This window comes from Anomaloglossus baeobatrachus, chromosome 1, assembly GCF_048569485.1.
Source record: "Anomaloglossus baeobatrachus isolate aAnoBae1 chromosome 1, aAnoBae1.hap1, whole genome shotgun sequence".
Lineage (NCBI taxonomy): Eukaryota > Metazoa > Chordata > Amphibia > Anura > Aromobatidae > Anomaloglossus > Anomaloglossus baeobatrachus.
The window spans coordinates 293,696,751-293,717,998 of NC_134353.1; the positions used below are offsets into that span (position 1 = coordinate 293,696,751).

The 21,248-nt window shown below is 44.1% G+C and overlaps 1 protein-coding gene across 1 annotated transcript in view; it reads left to right on the plus strand.

The window, feature by feature from the left end:
• EIF4E (eukaryotic translation initiation factor 4E) overlaps positions 1-21,248 on the plus strand; it is a 79,692-nt gene that overhangs the window by 34,505 nt on the left and 23,939 nt on the right. The window contains exon 2 of the mRNA XM_075337035.1: positions 12,392-12,483. Within this exon, the coding sequence (XP_075193150.1) occupies positions 12,392-12,483 (92 nt within the window). The remainder of the gene's footprint in view (positions 1-12,391; positions 12,484-21,248) is intronic.

Consider the following 21,248-nt stretch of genomic DNA (forward strand, 5'->3'; position numbering starts at 1 on the left):
TCCATGCTCGATTTTTCGGGCAGGATTTTTTTTTTCTTGTTTTGCACCTCATCAGTCCATGCACTGATCAGCGTCCATGTGTTTGAAGACTCAAATGTCCTTTCCTTCTGAGCCTTGCCATGCGCCTAAACAGTCTATTTCCACCACATATGAGGTATCTGCATACTCAAGAGAAATTGCACAATAAATTTTGTGGTGCATTTTTTTTCCTGATACCCTTGTAAAGAAAACAAAAAAAAACCAGCTACCTGGTTGAAGTGATAATGTAGTTTAAAAAAAAAAAAAATTTATATAAATATATATATATATATATATATATATATATATATATATATATATATATAACGCACGTGTGTGTGTGTATATGTACGTGTATGTATATATATTTTTTAATATATATTATCTTATAATAATATAATATATATATATATATATATATATATATATATATATATATATATATATATATATATTTTATATATATATTTTATATATATATTTTATATTAGTGTATTAATTTATATTCACGGCTCAACGTTATAAAATATATAACTGTTTGGGTGTCCGCCTGCAAAAAGCTTATACACCCGAAAATGGTGGCAGACAGAGCAAGCGTGTGCTCTATCTACTCCATTATACTCAATAGCCCTGTCGGCGCATACGTCCAAAACAAGTTTTGTGGGGGAGGGGCGGGAATTCGGCCTTATGCCCCGACAGAGCCACTGAAACGCAATGTGAAAGGAGCCTAACCTGTCAAAGTGATATTGGTCAGAATCGTGGCTCGGTCAGAAGGGTGTTTCAGTGGCCGGGGTGAAGGGGTTAAAGGAATATGTCGGCAGGCTTTTCGTTTTGCTATTTATTTTGACAGCAGCATGAGTTAGGTAGGGACAGAGACCCAGATTGCAGAGATGTATCACTTAGTTTACTGGGCGCGGCAGTTGTCGTACAATCCGTTTTCAGAGCTGCAGAGCTTGGGCTGCTTTCACACTACGTTTTTTTAGCATGCGTCATGAACGTTTTTTTTTGCTGCAAAAGCGGATCCTGTTTTTGCAAAGAAAAACGCATGTGTTAATTTGCAGGATCCTGTCACTTTAAGTTTATGGGCGGGCATTGGAGTCATGTGATCGGGAGTGAGGGGAACTGAACGTGAAAGACTGGGAGCCGACATCTAACAGCTGTGGAGGCTCGTAACGAATGTAAACATCGGGTAACTTTCTTGGATACCCGATATTTACATTGGTTACGAGCGTCTGCAGCTGCTAGGAGCCGGGCTCCCTGCACACGTAACAAAGATAAACATCGGGTAACTAAGACCTTGGTTACCCGATGTTTACCTTGGTTACGAGCGTCTTCCGCCCTCAGGCGGGGGAGAGTGGAGAGAGAGGAGGAGAGAGGGACTGATTACCGGAGGCTGGTTTCTGTGCATGTTCAGTAGAGCAAGCAGGATCCTGTCTCAGTATACCACCGTTGACATGCGTTTGCATGCTGTTTAGTCAGGATCCAGCGACTTGCAGTATTTAGACGCAGCTCAAAAACGCTACAAGTAGCGTTTTTGAAAAAAGTTAAGGTCCAGACTCTCTCATTAGATATGTTATGCTAGTCTGCATTTTTTGTTTTAGTTCATTCTTAATTACTCAATTCTATCATTAGGATATGGATTAATGCCAGTCCTGAGCTTTAGCTGTGGCTGTTAACCATTTACATGCTGCTGTCAATCTCTTACAGACGTATGTAAATGGAATGCTCGGTGGTGCTCGCATGCAGACTTCCATTGACCCACTCCACAACGTGATCATTGGTTCAAAGGGTCATTGTTAAAGATGCCATCTTGGTACTTTTTAACAAGCTCAGAGACGGAGCTCATAAAATACCATGATTTTCACTATGTACTGCAATACTATAGTATAGCAATGTGTGTTATAACTGATCGAAGCTTCACGAGGAGACTAAAATGTGATATAAAAATATCGGAATCACCCCACAACATCTGTATTGCCGCATTTGTTTTTGACAGTTACAGTTCCAGCAAAGTGGATGACATTTATAGAAATCTCCTGCCCCCTGTGCTTCTTTTTTTCTCAGCGTAAACTGACCTGCGGTGCGTGTTTTAAATCTGCGACATGTCAATTTCTCTTCCGGGTACACTGAATTTTTTTTTTTTTGTTTTTTTTTTTTTGCAGATTTGTCTCATACATTTGCATTACATGCAAAAAATCCGTTTGTAAAAAATGCACATTTATTTTAATGTATTTCCACTGCGTAAACTCATCAAGAACATGTAATCCGCACATATAAGTATATCAATAAATTTATCAAAAGCCAAATTCCAGCAAGTATCAAAAACAATGCAGGTTTATTTAAAACCTGACATGGAAAGAGACAAAAAATAGGTGTCAAAAAACAGTACTGAACTCTCCTATATCCTACATCTCATATAGTACAGAACTCTCCTATATCCTACATCTCGTATAGTACTGAACTCTCCTATATCCTACATCTCATATAGTACAGAACTCTCCTATATCCTACGTCTCGTATAGTACAGAACTCTCCTATATCCTACGTCTCGTATAGTACAGAACTCTCCTATATCCTACGTCTCGTATATTACAGAACTCTCCTATATCCTACGTCTCGTACAGTACAGAACTCTCCTATAGCCTACATCTCGTATAATACAGAACTCTCCTATATCCTACATCTCGTATAGTACTGAACTCTCCTATATCCTACATCTCGTACAGTACAGAACTCTCCTATATCCTACGTCTCGTATAATACAGAACTCTCCTATATCCTACATCTCGTATAGTACTGAACTCTCCTATATCCTACATCTCGTACAGTACAGAACTCTCCTATATCCTACATCTCGTATAATACAGAACTCTCCTATATCCTACGTCTCGTATAGTACAGAACTCTCCTATATCCTACATCTCGTACAGTACAGAACTCTCCTATATCCTACATCTCGTATAATACAGAACTCTCCTATATCCTACGTCTCGTACAGTACAGAACTCTCCTATAGCCTACATCTCGTATAGTACTGAACTCTCCTATATCCTACGTCTCGTATAGTACAGAACTCTCCTATAGCCTACATCTCGTACAGTACAGAACTTTCCTATATCCTACATCTCGTACAGTACAGAACTCTCCTATAGCCTACATCTCGTACAGTACAGAACTCTCCTATATCCTACATCGCGCACAGTACAGAACTCTCCTATATCCTACATCTCGTACAGTCACAGCACCTCCTGACGAAGCCAGTGTGAAACGCGCGTAGAGGTGCTGGGCAGTGTGGTTCAACAGGTAGTGGTTCTTGATTATTCTTAATCTGCCTCCAGCAGATTACCAAGTCTTTTGGTCAAACCCCTGGCCTATCCCTCCCCCCTCTTTCTTTGGGTGGTAGGTTGGCATGGTACGCATTTGGGGTATTATATACCTTTTGACCTGAAGTTTGGTAAACCATTACATGGGTAATAACCAATAATCCAACTGCAGTAATGCATGCTTTGATCTTTGTAATCCATGATGGTTTCTTATATGTATAGTATGCCTACATCTGCATGTTGTATTAATTCTAAACAACAGTTGTTGATTATACCTGCTGGAATGTCAGTATTAGTATTTTTGATGTATTAGGGGTATAATCATGCACCTTCTTATGATTGCTGAAGCATATTAGACTGGTGATCTTATGCAAATTAGCTTTGATGTACTTTAGGGTGTATGCATATATCCAATTTTTTGACCACTTCAATTATACCAACTTTATACCACACTGTCCCAGGATTGTTTTTCTGTGTTTTTAAGGGGAATGACTTTTAACTGTGTCCTTTTTGACATCCGTCTCTAATCATGTGATATTCTGTGTTGTCAATATCATGTTAATAAAATTTGTATACTTTTTGAAATTTTGTGTATTTTCTCTGATGCACTATATGATTACGCAGGTCTAAATGTAGGTTCACAGAACTCTCCTATAGCCTACATCTCGTACAGTACAGAACTCTCCTATAGCCTACATCTCGTATAGTACAGAACTCTCCTATATCCTACATCTCGTACAGTACAGAACTCTCCTATAGCCTACATCTCGTACAGTACTGAACTCTCCTATATCCTACATCTCGTATAGTACAGAACTCTCCTATATCCTACATCTCGTATAGTACAGAACTCTCCTATATCCTACGTCTCGTATAATACAGAACTCTCCTATATCCTACATCTCGTATAATACAGAACTCTCCTATATCCTACGTCTCGTACAGTACAGAACTCTCCTATAGCCTACATCTCGTATAATACAGAACTCTCCTATATCCTACGTCTCGTATAGTACTAAACTCTCCTATATCCTACGTCTCGTATAGTACAGAACTCTCCTATATCCTAAATCGCGCACAGTACAGAACTCTCCTATATCCTACATCTCGTATAGTACTGAACTCTCCTATATCCTACATCTCGTATAATACAGAACTCTCCTATATCCTACGTCTCGTATAGTACAGAACTCTCCTATATCCTACATCTCGTACAGTACAGAACTCTCCTATATCCTACATCTCGTATAATACAGAACTCTCCTATATCCTACGTCTCGTACAGTACAGAACTCTCCTATAGCCTACATCTCGTATAGTACTGAACTCTCCTATATCCTACGTCTCGTATAGTACTAAACTCTCCTATATCCTACATCTCGTATAGTACTGAACTCTCCTATATCCTACATCTCGTATAATACAGAACTCTCCTATATCCTACGTCTCGTATAGTACAGAACTCTCCTATATCCTACATCTCGTATAGTACTGAACTCTCCTATATCCTACATCTCGTACAGTACAGAACTCTCCTATATCCTACGTCTCGTATAATACAGAACTCTCCTATATCCTACATCTTGTATAGTACAGAACTCTCCTATATCCTACATCTCGTATAATACAGAACTCTCCTATATCCTACATCTTGTACAGTACAGAACTCTCCTATATCCTACGTCTCATATAGTACAGAACTCTCCTATATCCTACGTCTCGTACAGTACAGAACTCTCCTATAGCCTACATCTCGTATAATACAGAACTCTCCTATATCCTACGTCTCGTATAGTACTAAACTCTCCTATATCCTACGTCTCGTATAGTACAGAACTCTCCTATATCCTACATCGCGCACAGTACAGAACTCTCCTATATCCTACATCTCGTATAGTACTGAACTCTCCTATATCCTACATCTCGTATAATACAGAACTCTCCTATATCCTACGTCTCGTATAGTACAGAACTCTCCTATATCCTACATCTCGTACAGTACAGAACTCTCCTATATCCTACATCTCGTATAATACAGAACTCTCCTATATCCTACGTCTCGTACAGTACAGAACTCTCCTATAGCCTACATCTCGTATAGTACTGAACTCTCCTATATCCTACATCTCGTATAGTACAGAACTCTCCTATATCCTACGTCTCGTATAATACAGAACTCTCCTATATCCTACATCTCGTATAATACAGAACTCTCCTATATCCTACATCTCGTATAGTACTGAACTCTCCTATATCCTACATCTCGTATAGTACAGAACTCTCCTATATCCTACGTCTCGTATAGTACAGAACTCTCCTATATCCTACATCTCGTACAGTACAGAACTCTCCTATATCCTACATCTCGTATAATACAGAACTCTCCTATATCCTACGTCTCGTACAGTACAGAACTCTCCTATAGCCTACATCTCGTATAGTACTGAACTCTCCTATATCCTACGTCTCGTATAGTACAGAACTCTCCTATAGCCTACATCTCGTACAGTACAGAACTCTCCTATATCCTACATCTCGTACAGTACAGAACTCTCCTATAGCCTACATCTCGTACAGTACAGAACTCTCCTATATCCTACATCGCGCACAGTACAGAACTCTCCTATATCCTACATCTCGTACAGTCACAGCACCTCCTGACGAAGCCAGTGTGAAACGCGCGTAGAGGTGCTGGGCAGTGTGGTTCAACAGGTAGTGGTTCTTGATTATTCTTAATCTGCCTCCAGCAGATTACCAAGTCTTTTGGTCAAACCCCTGGCCTATCCCTCCCCCCTCTTTCTTTGGGTGGTAGGTTGGCATGGTACGCATTTGGGGTATTATATACCTTTTGACCTGAAGTTTGGTAAACCATTACATGGGTAATAACCAATAATCCAACTGCAGTAATGCATGCTTTGATCTTTGTAATCCATGATGGTTTCTTATATGTATAGTATGCCTACATCTGCATGTTGTATTAATTCTAAACAACAGTTGTTGATTATACCTGCTGGAATGTCAGTATTAGTATTTTTGATGTATTAGGGGTATAATCATGCACCTTCTTATGATTGCTGAAGCATATTAGACTGGTGATCTTATGCAAATTAGCTTTGATGTACTTTAGGGTGTATGCATATATCCAATTTTTTGACCACTTCAATTATACCAACTTTATACCACACTGTCCCAGGATTGTTTTTCTGTGTTTTTAAGGGGAATGACTTTTAACTGTGTCCTTTTTGACATCCGTCTCTAATCATGTGATATTCTGTGTTGTCAATATCATGTTAATAAAATTTGTATACTTTTTGAAATTTTGTGTATTTTCTCTGATGCACTATATGATTACGCAGGTCTAAATGTAGGTTCACAGAACTCTCCTATAGCCTACATCTCGTACAGTACAGAACTCTCCTATAGCCTACATCTCGTATAGTACAGAACTCTCCTATATCCTACATCTCGTACAGTACAGAACTCTCCTATAGCCTACATCTCGTACAGTACTGAACTCTCCTATATCCTACATCTCGTATAGTACAGAACTCTCCTATATCCTACGTCTCGTATAATACAGAACTCTCCTATATCCTACATCTCGTATAGTACAGAACTCTCCTATATCCTACGTCTCGTATAGTACAGAACTCTCCTATATCCTACGTCTCGTACAGTACAGAACTCTCCTATAGCCTACATCTCGTATAATACAAAACTCTCCTATATCCTACGTCTCGTATAGTACTAAACTCTCCTATATCCTACGTCTCGTACAGTACAGAACTCTCCTATAGCCTACATCTCGTACAGTACAGAACTCTCCTATATCCTACATCTCGTATAGTACTGAACTCTCCTATATCCTACATCTCGTATAATACAGAACTCTCCTATATCCTACGTCTCGTATAGTACAGAACTCTCCTATATCCTACATCTCGTACAGTACAGAACTCTCCTATATCCTACATCTCGTATAATACAGAACTCTCCTATATCCTACGTCTCGTACAGTACAGAACTCTCCTATAGCCTACATCTCGTATAGTACTGAACTCTCCTATATCCTACGTCTCGTATAGTACAGAACTCTCCTATAGCCTACATCTCGTATAGTACAGAACTCTCCTATAGCCTACATCTCGTACAGTACAGAACTCTCCTATAGCCTACATCTCGTACAGTACAGAACTCTCCTATAGCCTACGTCTCGTATAATACAGAACTCTCCTATAGCCTACATCTCGTATAGTACAGAACTCTCCTATATCCTATGTCGCGCACAGTACAGAACTCTCCTATATCCTACATCTCGTATAGTACAGAACTCTCCTATATCCTACATCGCGCACAGTACAGAACTCTCCTATATCCTACATCTCGTACAGTACAGAACTCTCCTATATCCTATGTCGCGCACAGTACAGAACTCTCCTATATCCTCCATCTCGTACAGTACAGAACTCTCCTATAGCCTACATCTCGTACAGTACAGAACTCTCCTATAGCCTACATCTCGTATAGTACAGAACTCTCCTATAGCCTACATCTCGTACAGTACAGAACTCTCCTATAGCCTACGTCTCGTATAGTACAGAACTCTCCTATAGCCTACATCTCGTATAATACAGAACTCTCCTATATCCTACATCTCGTATAGTACAGAACTCTCCTATATCCTACATTGCGCACAGTACAGAACTCTCCTGTATCCTACATCTCGTATAGTACAGAACTCTCCTATAGCCTACATCTCGTACAGTACAGAACTCTCCTATAGCCTACATCTCGTATAGTACAGAACTCTCCTATAGCCTACATCTTGTACAGTACAGAACTCTCCTATAGCCTACATCTCGTACAGTACAGAACTCTCCTATAGCCTACATCTCGTACAGTACAGAACTCTCCTATAGCCTACATCTCGTACAGTACAGAACTCTCCTATAGCCTACATCTCGTACAGTACAGAACTCTCCTATAGCCTACGTCTCGTATAATACAGAACTCTCCTATAGCCTACATCTCGTATAGTACAGAACTCTCCTATATCCTATGTCGCGCACAGTACAGAACTCTCCTATAGCCTACATCTCGTACAGTACAGAACTCTCCTATAGCCTACATCTCGTATAGTACAGAACTCTCCTATAGCCTACATCTCGTATAGTACAGAACTCTCCTATAGCCTACATCTCGTATAGTACAGAACTCTCCTATATCCTACATCTCGTACAGTACAGAACTCTCCTATAGCCTACATCTCGTATAGTACAGAACTCTCCTATAGCCTACATCTCGTACAGTACAGAACTCTCCTATAGCCTACATCTCGTACAGTACAGAACTCTCCTATAGCCTACATCTCGTACAGTACAGAACTCTCCTATAGCCTACATCTCGTATAGTACAGAACTCTCCTATAGCCTACATCTCGTATAGTACAGAACTCTCCTATAGCCTACATCTCGTATAGTACAGAACTCTCCTATAGCCTACATCTCGTACAGTACAGAACTCTCCTATAGCCTACATCTCGTACAGTACAGAACTCTCCTATAGCCTACATCTTGTACAGTACAGAACTCTCCTATAGCCTACATCTCGTACAGTACAGAACTCTCCTATAGCCTACATCTCGTACAGTACAGAACTCTCCTATAGCCTACATCTCGTACAGTACAGAACTCTCCTATATCCTACATCTCGTATAGTACAGAACTCTCCTATATCCTACATCTCGTACAGTACAGAACTCTCCTATATCCTACATCTCGTACAGTACAGAACTCTCCTATATCCTACATCTCGTACAGTACAGAACTCTCCTATAGCCTACATCTCGTACAGTACAGAACTCTCCTATATCCTACATCTCGTATAGTACAGAACTCTCCTATATCCTACATCTCGTATAGTACTGAACTCTCCTATAGCCTACATCTCGTATAGTACAGAACTCTCCTATAGCCTACATCTCGTATAGTACAGAACTCTCCTATAGCCTACATCTCGTACAGTACAGAACTCTCCTATATCCTACATCTCGTACAGTACAGAACTCTCCTATATCCTACATCTCGTACAGTACTGAACTCTCCTATATCCTACATCTCGTACAGTACTGAACTCTCCTATAGCCTACATCTCGTATAGTACAGAACTCTCCTATAGCCTACATCTCGTATAGTACAGAACTCTCCTATAGCCTACATCTCGTACAGTACAGAACTCTCCTATATCCTACATCTCGTATAGTACAGAACTCTCCTATATCCTATGTCGCGCACAGTACAGAACTCTCCTATATCCTACATCTCGTATAGTACAGAACTCTCCTATAGCCTACATCTCGTATAGTACAGAACTCTCCTATAGCCTACATCTCGTACAGTACAGAACTCTCCTATATCCTACATCTCAAATAGTACAGAACTCTCCTATATCCTACATCTCGTACAGTACAGAACTCTCCTATATCCTACATCTCGTACAGTACTGAACTCTCCTATAGCCTACATCTCGTATAGTACAGAACTCTCCTATAGCCTACATCTCGTATAGTACAGAACTCTCCTATAGCCTACATCTCGTACAGTACAGAACTCTCCTATAGCCTACATCTCGTATAGTACAGAACTCTCCTATAGCCTACATCTTGTACAGTACAGAACTCTCCTATAGCCTACATCTCGTACAGTACAGAACTCTCCTATAGCCTACATCTCGTACAGTACAGAACTCTCCTATAGCCTACATCTCGTACAGTACAGAACTCTCCTATATCCTACATCTCGTATAGTACAGAACTCTCCTATATCCTACATCTCGTACAGTACAGAACTCTCCTATATCCTACATCTCGTACAGTACAGAACTCTCCTATATCCTACATCTCGTACAGTACAGAACTCTCCTATAGCCTACATCTCGTACAGTACAGAACTCTCCTATATCCTACATCTCGTATAGTACAGAACTCTCCTATATCCTACATCTCGTATAGTACTGAACTCTCCTATAGCCTACATCTCGTATAGTACAGAACTCTCCTATAGCCTACATCTCGTACAGTACAGAACTCTCCTATATCCTACATCTCGTACAGTACAGAACTCTCCTATATCCTACATCTCGTACAGTACAGAACTCTCCTATATCCTACATCTCGTACAGTACTGAACTCTCCTATATCCTACATCTCGTACAGTACTGAACTCTCCTATAGCCTACATCTCGTATAGTACAGAACTCTCCTATAGCCTACATCTTGTACAGTACAGAACTCTCCTATAGCCTACATCTCGTACAGTACAGAACTCTCCTATAGCCTACATCTCGTACAGTACAGAACTCTCCTATAGCCTACATCTCGTACAGTACAGAACTCTCCTATATCCTACATCTCGTATAGTACAGAACTCTCCTATATCCTATGTCGCGCACAGTACAGAACTCTCCTATATCCTACATCTCGTATAGTACAGAACTCTCCTATAGCCTACATCTCGTATAGTACAGAACTCTCCTATAGCCTACATCTCGTACAGTACAGAACTCTCCTATATCCTACATCTCAAATAGTACAGAACTCTCCTATATCCTACATCTCGTACAGTACAGAACTCTCCTATATCCTACATCTCGTACAGTACTGAACTCTCCTATAGCCTACATCTCGTATAGTACAGAACTCTCCTATAGCCTACATCTCGTATAGTACAGAACTCTCCTATAGCCTACATCTCGTACAGTACAGAACTCTCCTATAGCCTACATCTCGTATAGTACAGAACTCTCCTATAGCCTACATCTTGTACAGTACAGAACTCTCCTATAGCCTACATCTCGTACAGTACAGAACTCTCCTATAGCCTACATCTCGTACAGTACAGAACTCTCCTATAGCCTACATCTCGTACAGTACAGAACTCTCCTATATCCTACATCTCGTATAGTACAGAACTCTCCTATATCCTACATCTCGTACAGTACAGAACTCTCCTATAGCCTACATCTCGTACAGTACAGAACTCTCCTATATCCTACATCTCGTATAGTACAGAACTCTCCTATATCCTACATCTCGTATAGTACTGAACTCTCCTATAGCCTACATCTCGTATAGTACAGAACTCTCCTATAGCCTACATCTCGTACAGTACAGAACTCTCCTATATCCTACATCTCGTACAGTACAGAACTCTCCTATATCCTACATCTCGTACAGTACTGAACTCTCCTATAGCCTACATCTCGTATAGTACAGAACTCTCCTATAGCCTACATCTCGTATAGTACAGAACTCTCCTATAGCCTACATCTCGTACAGTACAGAACTCTCCTATATCCTACATCTCGTATAGTACAGAACTCTCCTATATCCTATGTCGCGCACAGTACAGAACTCTCCTATATCCTACATCTCGTATAGTACAGAACTCTCCTATAGCCTACATCTCGTATAGTACAGAACTCTCCTATAGCCTACATCTCGTACAGTACAGAACTCTCCTATATCCTACATCTCGTATAGTACAGAACTCTCCTATAGCCTACATCTCGTATAGTACAGAACTCTCCTATAGCCTACATCTCGTACAGTACAGAACTCTCCTATATCCTACATCTCAAATAGTACAGAACTCTCCTATATCCTACATCTCGTACAGTACAGAACTCTCCTATAGCCTACATCTCGTACAGTACAGAACTCTCCTATATCCTACATCTCGTACAGTACAGAACTCTCCTATATCCTACATCTCGTACAGTACAGAACTCTCCTATATCCTATTCACATGGTCCACATCTATTTTTTTTTCTTGTAAAGAACGCAGTGTTTCAGAGTCATACATACCTGGCTGTATCTGAATTATGCTTCCTTAAATCGGGCAGCATGTATCGGCTCTCTGGTCCTTAACATGTTTATCAATCCTGTGGTTATAATTTAATGACTTTTCCTAGTTTCAATTTTGAGTAGTGTGCATGTGCTAATTTTAGGTTTTAGTGACACTGATGGTAACAAGACTACGTTCCTTTTATAGGAAACTGTCAGTACTCAAGAAGAAGAAAAAACAGAGACTAGTCAGGAGATTGTAAACCCTGAGCACTACATCAAGCATCCACTACAGAACAGGTATGTAATGAGTAACATTAATGAGTAATATTAACGCTGGAATTGCACTATCTGGTTGTTTGGGGGTTGGTTTTTTTTTTTCGGTGCCCAGCACAACAGTGGGTTAAAAAACAGGAAAAAATGTACTCTTCTCTTTAGTAATGCATTGCTGTGCTTGGCTCCCAAAAAAATGCATCAACTTTTTTCCAGCCTGCAATGTACTATTAGGCTACATGCACGCGCTGCGTTTTTGCCATGGTTTTTTTGTAGCAATTTTTGGTGCAGTTTTGTTGTCGGCAAGTTCTGACCTTTACTTCCCAGCAAAGTCTATGCGAATTCCGCACGTTGTAGTTTTTTGGTCTGCAATTTGTCAAAACAGTCTAACAAAAAATGCAGCATGTTTATTCTTGTGTTTTTGTCACCCACTGAAATCAATGAAGGGATGAAAAATGCATGGTACCAAACTTGTGCATTTTGCATGTGTTTTATTTGCGTTTTTGTCACAAAAATCGCGGGTCATCCACATTATTCCAGGATAAATTCTCTCGGTCTCTCTCCGTCCGCTTCATACTCACCGATCAACGGCACAGCACGGCTGTCACACTCCTCTCGTGGCCGCTCATTCTTTTTTCAGGACTGCTTATTAAGCTCATAATTATTCACCGCTTCTCCCGACTACCGGCGTCTGTGACTGGTTGCAGTCAGATGTTCCCCCATGCTGACAACTGTCTGACTGCAACCAATCAAAGACGCTGGTGGGCGGGTCTATATCATACCTTTTAAAATAAATAAATTAAGTGTCCCATAGCTGGTATTCTCAGACTGGGGCGGCCTATGGTTATTAGGCTCTCCACAGCCTAAAAATATCAGCTAGCAGCAGCCCGGAATTACCACATGCATTAAATCTGACAGTCCTGGTACTTTGCCCAGCTCTTCCCGATTTGCCCAGGTGCAGTGGCATTTGGGGTAATAAGGAGTTAGTGACAGCCCATAGGTGCTACTAAGTCCTAGATTAGTCATGGCAGGCATGTGAGACACCCCCTCATCACTAATCTATAAGTGAAAGTAAATAAACACCCAAAAAATCCTTTATTTGAGATAAAAGAAAAAAAAACAAACACCCTCTTTCACCACTTTAACTGCCATACACCCCTCCAGATCAGACGTAATCCACACGAGGTCCCACGATACTTCCAGCACTGCTACATCTGATGCTCACACAGTGTGCCATAGAACAAGACTGCCCGCTGTGAGGTTCAGGCCGAGACTGAAGTGCGCTGCTCCATCAGTGGTGATGTCAATCAGGGAAAAGTCCCCTGATTTGCGGTCACAGGTGGAGGACTGCAGCTGTGACAGCATATCACCTGGGTGACCCCACCGCTGACCGCGCGGCTCACTTCAGTTGCTGCGTGGAGCTCACATCGGGCAGTCAAGTTCTATTGCGCTCGCTGTGAGCGTCGTGGGACCTCATATGGATTACATTGGACCTGCACAGGTGGTTTTGAGGATAATAAAGTGGTGAAAGAGGGTACTTGTTTATCTTTTATTTCAAATAATGGATTTTTGGGTTGTGTGTTAATTTACTTCCTTTCTCGCCTTTTCATTGGGGGACACAGACAGTGGGTTATATGTTGTCTCCAGGGGAGGCTTGACACTAGGTTTAAAAAAAGTTAGCTCCTCCTCCCACAGCATATAACCCCAGCTAGGCGGGAACTAGCTCAATTTGGTGTAAAAGCAGTAGGAAAAGGACAAAAACAAGGGCGGGAGCTGTGTCCCCCAATGAAAGGCTCCAAGAAAGACCTTTTACGGTAAGTACACAAAAATGTCCTTTCCTTTCTCGCCTTTTCATTGGGGGACACAGGCAGTGGGACGTCCCAAAGCAGTCGCTGGGTGGGAGCTGAACTATTAACAGTGTATAACATCAGACTAAGAGCTGACTAACAACTGCAGTGAACACATATCAAAACACTGTCAAGAACCGAGCAGTTGCCACTTATAAATGGGCCACTGCTGCTGAAGGACTTGTCTTCCAAGAGCAGCATCCGCGGATGCATGCGTATGCACTCTGTAGAATTTTGTGAACGTGTGCACACTGGACCAGGTAGCGGCCTTGCAAAGTTGGGCCGCCAAAGCCTGATGGCGGATAGCCCAGGAGACACCCACTGCCTCTTTTTTTTTAGTGTCAGCAGGGAGGCTGACACGTCTGGCCTGAGCCCCAGGCCAGCTCATGTTTTTTGTTTATTTATTTGTTTCTTTGTGATTTTATTCTATTTTTGACTATGGGGCAATACCAGGGTGTGCTCACCCTCGTTCCCCCCCGCTTACGGGCAGAGGAAACCTGGAGTGCAAAAGCCGTCAGTCTTCCCTCGCGCCCAAGTGGTAGTGTCTGCGTACCCCTCCAGGCTCCCTGGAAGCACCTCACAAAGGTAGCTCCAGAGGGCTAAGCAGAGCCGAGCACTTGGTAGCCTTGAGCCGAAGATGCATCCCAGAGATCTCCGCATCCCAGGACCGACGTGTCTTCAGACGGAGCAAGAGCAGGTAGGGAGACGACTTGTATCCGTCCCCTGCATCCAACCGCCGCCTGAGGAGGCGCCGGTGGGGCGATGCAGGCTGTGTTCCCGGGGAAGCATCATAAATTTAGCTCCCGGCTTCGGCCTGCATTCTTAGCAACGCCCCCTCCACTGCTCCAGAAGCCGCTCCCTCTAGTGGGCCGTCTCTCCCCTCCATGCTGCCAGAGAACACTGGACGCCATTACACGTGGGGAGCAGACACTGGTGAGATCGCCTCCTTGGCTCTGCAACTCTGCAGCACTATATACCGCTCTGTTCAGCGTTATATTGCTGTCTTTCTAGTGGTGTGTGCCTGCTGGCTGGCGGTGTATATCAGCTTTTAGCGGTATATACTGACTGTGCCTGCAGGTATATACCGACTGTTTGGCAATGTATGCCACTTTACTATTGGTATATACCAGCTCTGTATAGCAGTCCCTTTCTAATACTGCTAATAGCTCCTCACCCACAGTAGTGTAATACTGCTAGAGGCTCACAGTACTAATTGTACGTTTGTTGCTGACATGCGTAAAAACCACAAGGGTGATAAAGCTTCCCAGGCATCCTCTATGGCCCTGTACTATGCTTGTACCACCTGTGGAAGCTCGTTTCCCAATGGTCGAAGCTATCCACTCTGCCGGGGCTGCGATGCCCCTACTACAGTGTCACAACAGGCGTTGCCGGACCAGGGGGTCGTGCAGTCTGTGGGTTCGGCCCCGGCCACCATTCAGGCAGCACCCCCGTCTGATGAGGCTATCCCTGCATGGGCTCTTCTGATGTCTAAAAGGTTAGATGACCTGGCCGCTCAGATATCCCAGCCTTCAATAGGCTCCCGCAGCCTCCCCCCGGCTCAGCTCCCTCAGAGGAGCCCGCCTTCGTCTAGTGTATCATCCCCAGTAAAAAGGCTGTCTCCAAAAGGCGCCATTGCGACCGCTCCGCCTCGTCTGACTCACACGATGGTCAGTCTGACTCAGGCTCCGTGACCTTTAGTAGTCACGATTCCTGAGACTCTGACTCTGATTCAGATGTCCCTTCTGAGTCTAGGCATATGGAAGACACTTTTAATAGTGGCTGTCAATCACTCTGTCGATTTCTGATCAGCCCTCGGACCCGACTTCTCAGTCGGCGATCAAGCGAGCCAAGAAGCCTCCTAAGTCCTTTGCCCAGGATCCGATTTTTCATCAAATCATATCTAAACGGTGGGATCACCCTGATAGGAGGTTTAATAAAAAATCCTCCTCTTCATTCGCTTATCCCTTTCCTCCGGAAAAGGTTAAGCCCTGGTCGGTACCCCCCATTGTGGATCCGCCAGTATCCAGACTGGCTAAACACACGGTTATGTCTGTTTCAGACAACGCGTCTCTCAAGGACTCGTCCGACCGCGCAGTTGAGGCTGCGGTCAAATCTATTTTCCAGGCTTCGGGCAGCTCTCTACGCCCCCTGTTTGCCATGACATGGGTGGCAAGAGCTATAAGCGTGTGGAGTATGAACCTGCGCAAGTTGCTTCGCCCTTGCAATATTCCTCCAGAGGCTCTGGAGATTCTTGATTTGTTCTCTCTAGCCTCTATTTTCTTCACGGCTCCCTAGATGCAGCTAGCTGGTCAGCCCTAACGGCAGCCAATGCTGTCTTCGTCCGCAGGAATATGGAATGCGGACAGTGCCTCCAAGAAGTCCCTGTCCACACTTCCCTTCCAGGGTCTTCGTCTGGTGAATCCCTGGACAAACTCATATCTGAGGCGACGGGTGGTAAAAGTACCATTCTACCACAAAAACAGCCTGTAGCCAGAAATTTCAAAAAATCTTCTTGGTGCAGGCAGTCCTTTCGCCCTGCCCCCCAAAACAATCAGCCCAAGGACCGTCCCAACGATCAGATCGAGGATCCAGTCCCTCAAGTGGCTCTTCTTGGCGTTCCCACTCCAAGCAACCTAAACCCAAAGGACCTCGCTCTGTACAGACCCCCTCAGCATGACGCCAGGTATCCCTCATATCCGACTCCTGTGGGAGGGCGGCTTCTGCTTTTACGGGATATCTGGCTAGACCACACTCACGATGCTTGGGTTTGAGAAATTGTCACCTCAGGTTACAAGATCAATTTCCATTCCCTGCCGGCCAACAGGTTTCTGCGTTCTCGCCTTCCAAAGTCCAAAACGCAAAGCCAGGCCTTATTTCAGGCCATAGCCTCTTTACAGAAAGCAAACGTTATCATTCCAGTGCCCCTGGAACAGCGCGGCAAAGGTTTCTATTCAAACCTTTGTCGTTCCCAAAAAAAGATGGCTCTGTCCGCCCTATCTTGGACCTCAAACGGCTGAACAAATTCGTACGGATTCGAACTTTCCGAATGGAATCATTGAGAGTAGTACTAGCTGCTATGGAACCTGGAGAATTCCTAGCTTCCATAGACGTTCAAGATGCTTATTTACACATTCCCATATGTGTCTCTCATCAACGGTTCCTTCGCTTTGCCGTAGGACACCGTCATTTCCAATTCAGGGCCCTCCCCTTTGGGCTGGCCACTGCGCCTCGGGTCTTCACAAAGGTCATGGCGGCCGTCATGTCCATTTTACACCCCAGAGGCATCCTGGTCGTTCCCTATTTGGACGACCTTCTTGTCAAAGGGAGCTCTCTTCACGTTTGCTCAGAAAGTGTGCAGATTTGCCTAGACACGCTGTCAAGGCTAGGGTGGCTTATCAACTTCAAGTCATTCCTCATCAGCGCATCACCTTTTTAGGTATGCTGTTACACTGCTCAGTCCCGGGTTTTTCTTCCAGAGGACAAGAGGTCTTCCCTGATCCGGGCCGCCCAATCCCTGCGCTCTCGCCGTCACACATCCCTTCGGAATGAAATGAGTGTTAGGCAAGATGGTGGCGGTCATAGAAGCAGTGTCCTTTGCCCAATTCCATCTGCGCCCTCTACAACTGGATCTTCTATGCTCCTGGGACAAGAATCCAGCTTCCCTGGACCGGTCAGTCCGCCTATCTCGGTCTGCGCTCAGCTCCCTCCTCTGGTGGACTCAAGCCTCATCCCTATCTCAAGGGAAGTCCTTCCGCCCGGTCCACTGGCAGGTAGTCACGACGGATGCCAGCCTGATCGGCTGGGGGGCAGTGTTTCCCCACCACACTGCTCAGGGACGCTGGTCTCCTTCCGAGCGCTCCCTGCACATCAATGTTCTGGAGATCAGAGCCATAATTTTGGCCCTTCAGAATTTTCAACCCTTACTATTGGGCCTCCCTGTTCGGATCCAGTCAGACAATGCCATGGCCGTGGCTTACATCAACCGTCAGGGAGGAACTCGCAGCAAGACAGCGATGAAGGAAGTATCCAGGATTCTTCTTTGGGCAGAGAAGCACATCCCCATTATTTCAGCTGTCCATATCCCAGGGGTAGATAACTGGGCCGCAGACTTTCTCAGCAGGCAAGGTCTAGCGGCAGGGGATTGGTCCCTCCACGACGAAGTGTTCCATCAGATCACTCTTCGTTGGGGACTCCCGGATGTGGACCTCATGGCGTCTCGAATGAATGCCAAAATACATCCCTTCATATCCCGGTCGAGAGACCCGCTAGTGCTCGGCTCCGACGCCCTAGTCTTTCCATGGTCGCAGTTTCGCCTGTCCTACATCTTCCCTCAGTTTCCTCTCATTCCGAGAGTAATCAAGAAAATCAAAGCGGAGGGAATCCCGGTGATCCTCGTGGCCCCGGACTGGCCCAGGAGAGCCTGGTATCCACAGCTCCTCCAACTTCTCAGCGACACTCCTTGGCGTCTTCCCGACCGCCCGGATCTTCTGTCTCAAGGTCCAATATTCCACCAGAATACAGCACAGCTGCATGTGACAGCGTGGCGCTTGAATCCCTGATTCTAGCCAAATCGGGTCTTTCTTCCAGAGTAGTTCATACTATGCTTAATGCTCGGAAGCCTTCCTCCGCCAGCATTTACCACAGGACCTGGAAGACCTATCGTTCCTGGTGTGACCGTCATAATCGGTCACCCCTGACCTTTTCAATCCCTAATGTTCTTGCTTTTCTGCAAGACGGTCTGGACTCGGGTCTTGCTCTCAGTTCCCTTAACCCCTTCAGCCCCCGGGCACTTTCCGTTTTTGCTTTTTGCTCCTTTTCTTCCAAGAGCCGTAACTTTTTTATTATTCCGTCAATCTTGCCATATGAGGGCTTGTTTTTTGCGGGACGAGTTGTACTTTTAAATGAAATCATAAGTTTTACCATATAGTGTACTGGAAAACGGCAAAAAAATTCCAAGTGCGGAAAAATTGCAAAAAAAGTGGGATCGTACAATAGTTTTTGGGATATTTTATTCACGGTGTTCACTATATGGTAAAACTGATGTCTGGGTGTGATGCCTCAGGTCGGTGCGAGTTTGTAGACACCAAACATGTATAGGTTTACTTGTATCTAAGGGGTTAAAAAAAATTCACAAGTTTGTCCAATAAAAGTGGAGCACGTTTTGCGCCATTTTCCGAAACACGTAGAGTTCTTATTTTTTGGGATCTATGGCTCAGTGATGGCTTATTTTTTGCGTCTCGAGCTGACGTTTATAATGGTACCATTTTTGCGCAGATGCTACGTTTTGATCGCCTGTTATTGCATTTTGCGCAAAACTTGCGGCGACCAAAAAACGTAATTTTGGCGTTTGGAATTTTTTTGCCACTACGCCGTTTACCAATCAGAATAATTGATTTTATATTTTGATAGATCGGGCATTTCTGAACGCGGCGATACCAAATATGTGTATATTTATTTATTTTTTAACCCTTTAATTTTCAATGGGGGGAAAGGGGGGTGATTTGAACTTTTAGGTTTTTTTTGTTTTTTTTTATTTTTTAAAACTTTTTTTTTTACTTTTTTTTTTTATTTTACTAGTCCCCCTAGGGGGCTATAGCAATCAGCAATCCGATCGCTGATCGCTATCTGCTGATCACAGCTATACTGCTGTAGGGGTTAATGGCCGCGGGTGGAAGCGATTCCACCCGCGGCTAGCAGGCACACATGTCAGCTGTTGAAAACAGCTGATATGTGTGCCGATCCACGCCGCCTGCCCGCGGCAGGGGGCGGGGCTTAACGGGACACGATCCTTGACGGATAGATCCGTCCAAGGTCGTGAAGGGGTTAAAGGACAAGTTTCTGCCTTGTCAATTTTTTTTTTTTTTTTTTTTTTTTTCCAGAAAGCAGCTGGCTTCTCGTCCTCAGGTCCGTACCTTTCTTCAAGGGGTAGCGCATTTGGTCCCTCCTTATCGCCACCCCTTAGATCCCTGGGATCTGAATCTGGTTCTGGGAGTCCTTCAACTTCCTCCTTTCGAACCTCTGAGAGAAATCTCTCTTCAACGACTGTCTTGGAAAGTTGCCTTTTTAATCGCTATTACCTCTATCTGGCGAGTGTCCGAACTGGCAGCTCTTTCCTGTCGCTCACCTTACCTGATATTCCATCATAAGGTGGTCCTTCGGCCTTCCCCCGCCTTCCTTCCGAAGGTAGTATCCTCTTTCCACCTGAACGAGGACATTGTGTTGCCGTCATTCTGCCCGGCCCCGGTCCACTCCTTTGAGAAAGCCCTTCACACTCTCTATCTTGTCAGGGCTCTGCGGATCTACATCTCCAGAACAGCGCCGTTGCGCAAGTCCGATGCCCTCTTCGTCCTCCCAGTAGGACACAAAAAGGGCAACCCGGTGTCTAAATCCACGATTTCTCGATGGATCAGGACTGCCATCTGTGAGGCATACAAAGCACGAGGTGCCGTTCCCCCTCAATCTGTGCGGGCCCACTCTACACGAGCAGTGGGTGCCTCCTGGGCTATCCGCCATCAGGCTTCGGCGGCCCAACTTTGCAAGGCCGCTACCTGGTCCAGTGTGCACACGTTCACAAAATTCTACAGAGTGCATACGCATGCATCCGCGGATGCTGCTCTTGGAAGACAAGTCCTTCAGCAGCAGTGGCCCATTTATAAGTGGCCACTGCTCGGTTCTTGACAGTGTTTTGATATGTGTTCACTGCAGTTGTTAGTCAGCTCTTAGTCTGATGTTATACACTGTTAATAGTTCAGCTCCCACCCAGCGACTGCTTTGGGACGTCCCACTGCCTGTGTCCCCCAATGAAAAGGCGAGAAAGGAAAGGACATTTTTGTGTACTCACCGTAAAATGTCTTTCTTGGAGCCTTTCATTGGGGGACACAGCCCCCGCCCTTGTTTTTGTCCTTTTCCTACTGCTTTTACACCAAATTGAGCTAGTTCCCGCCT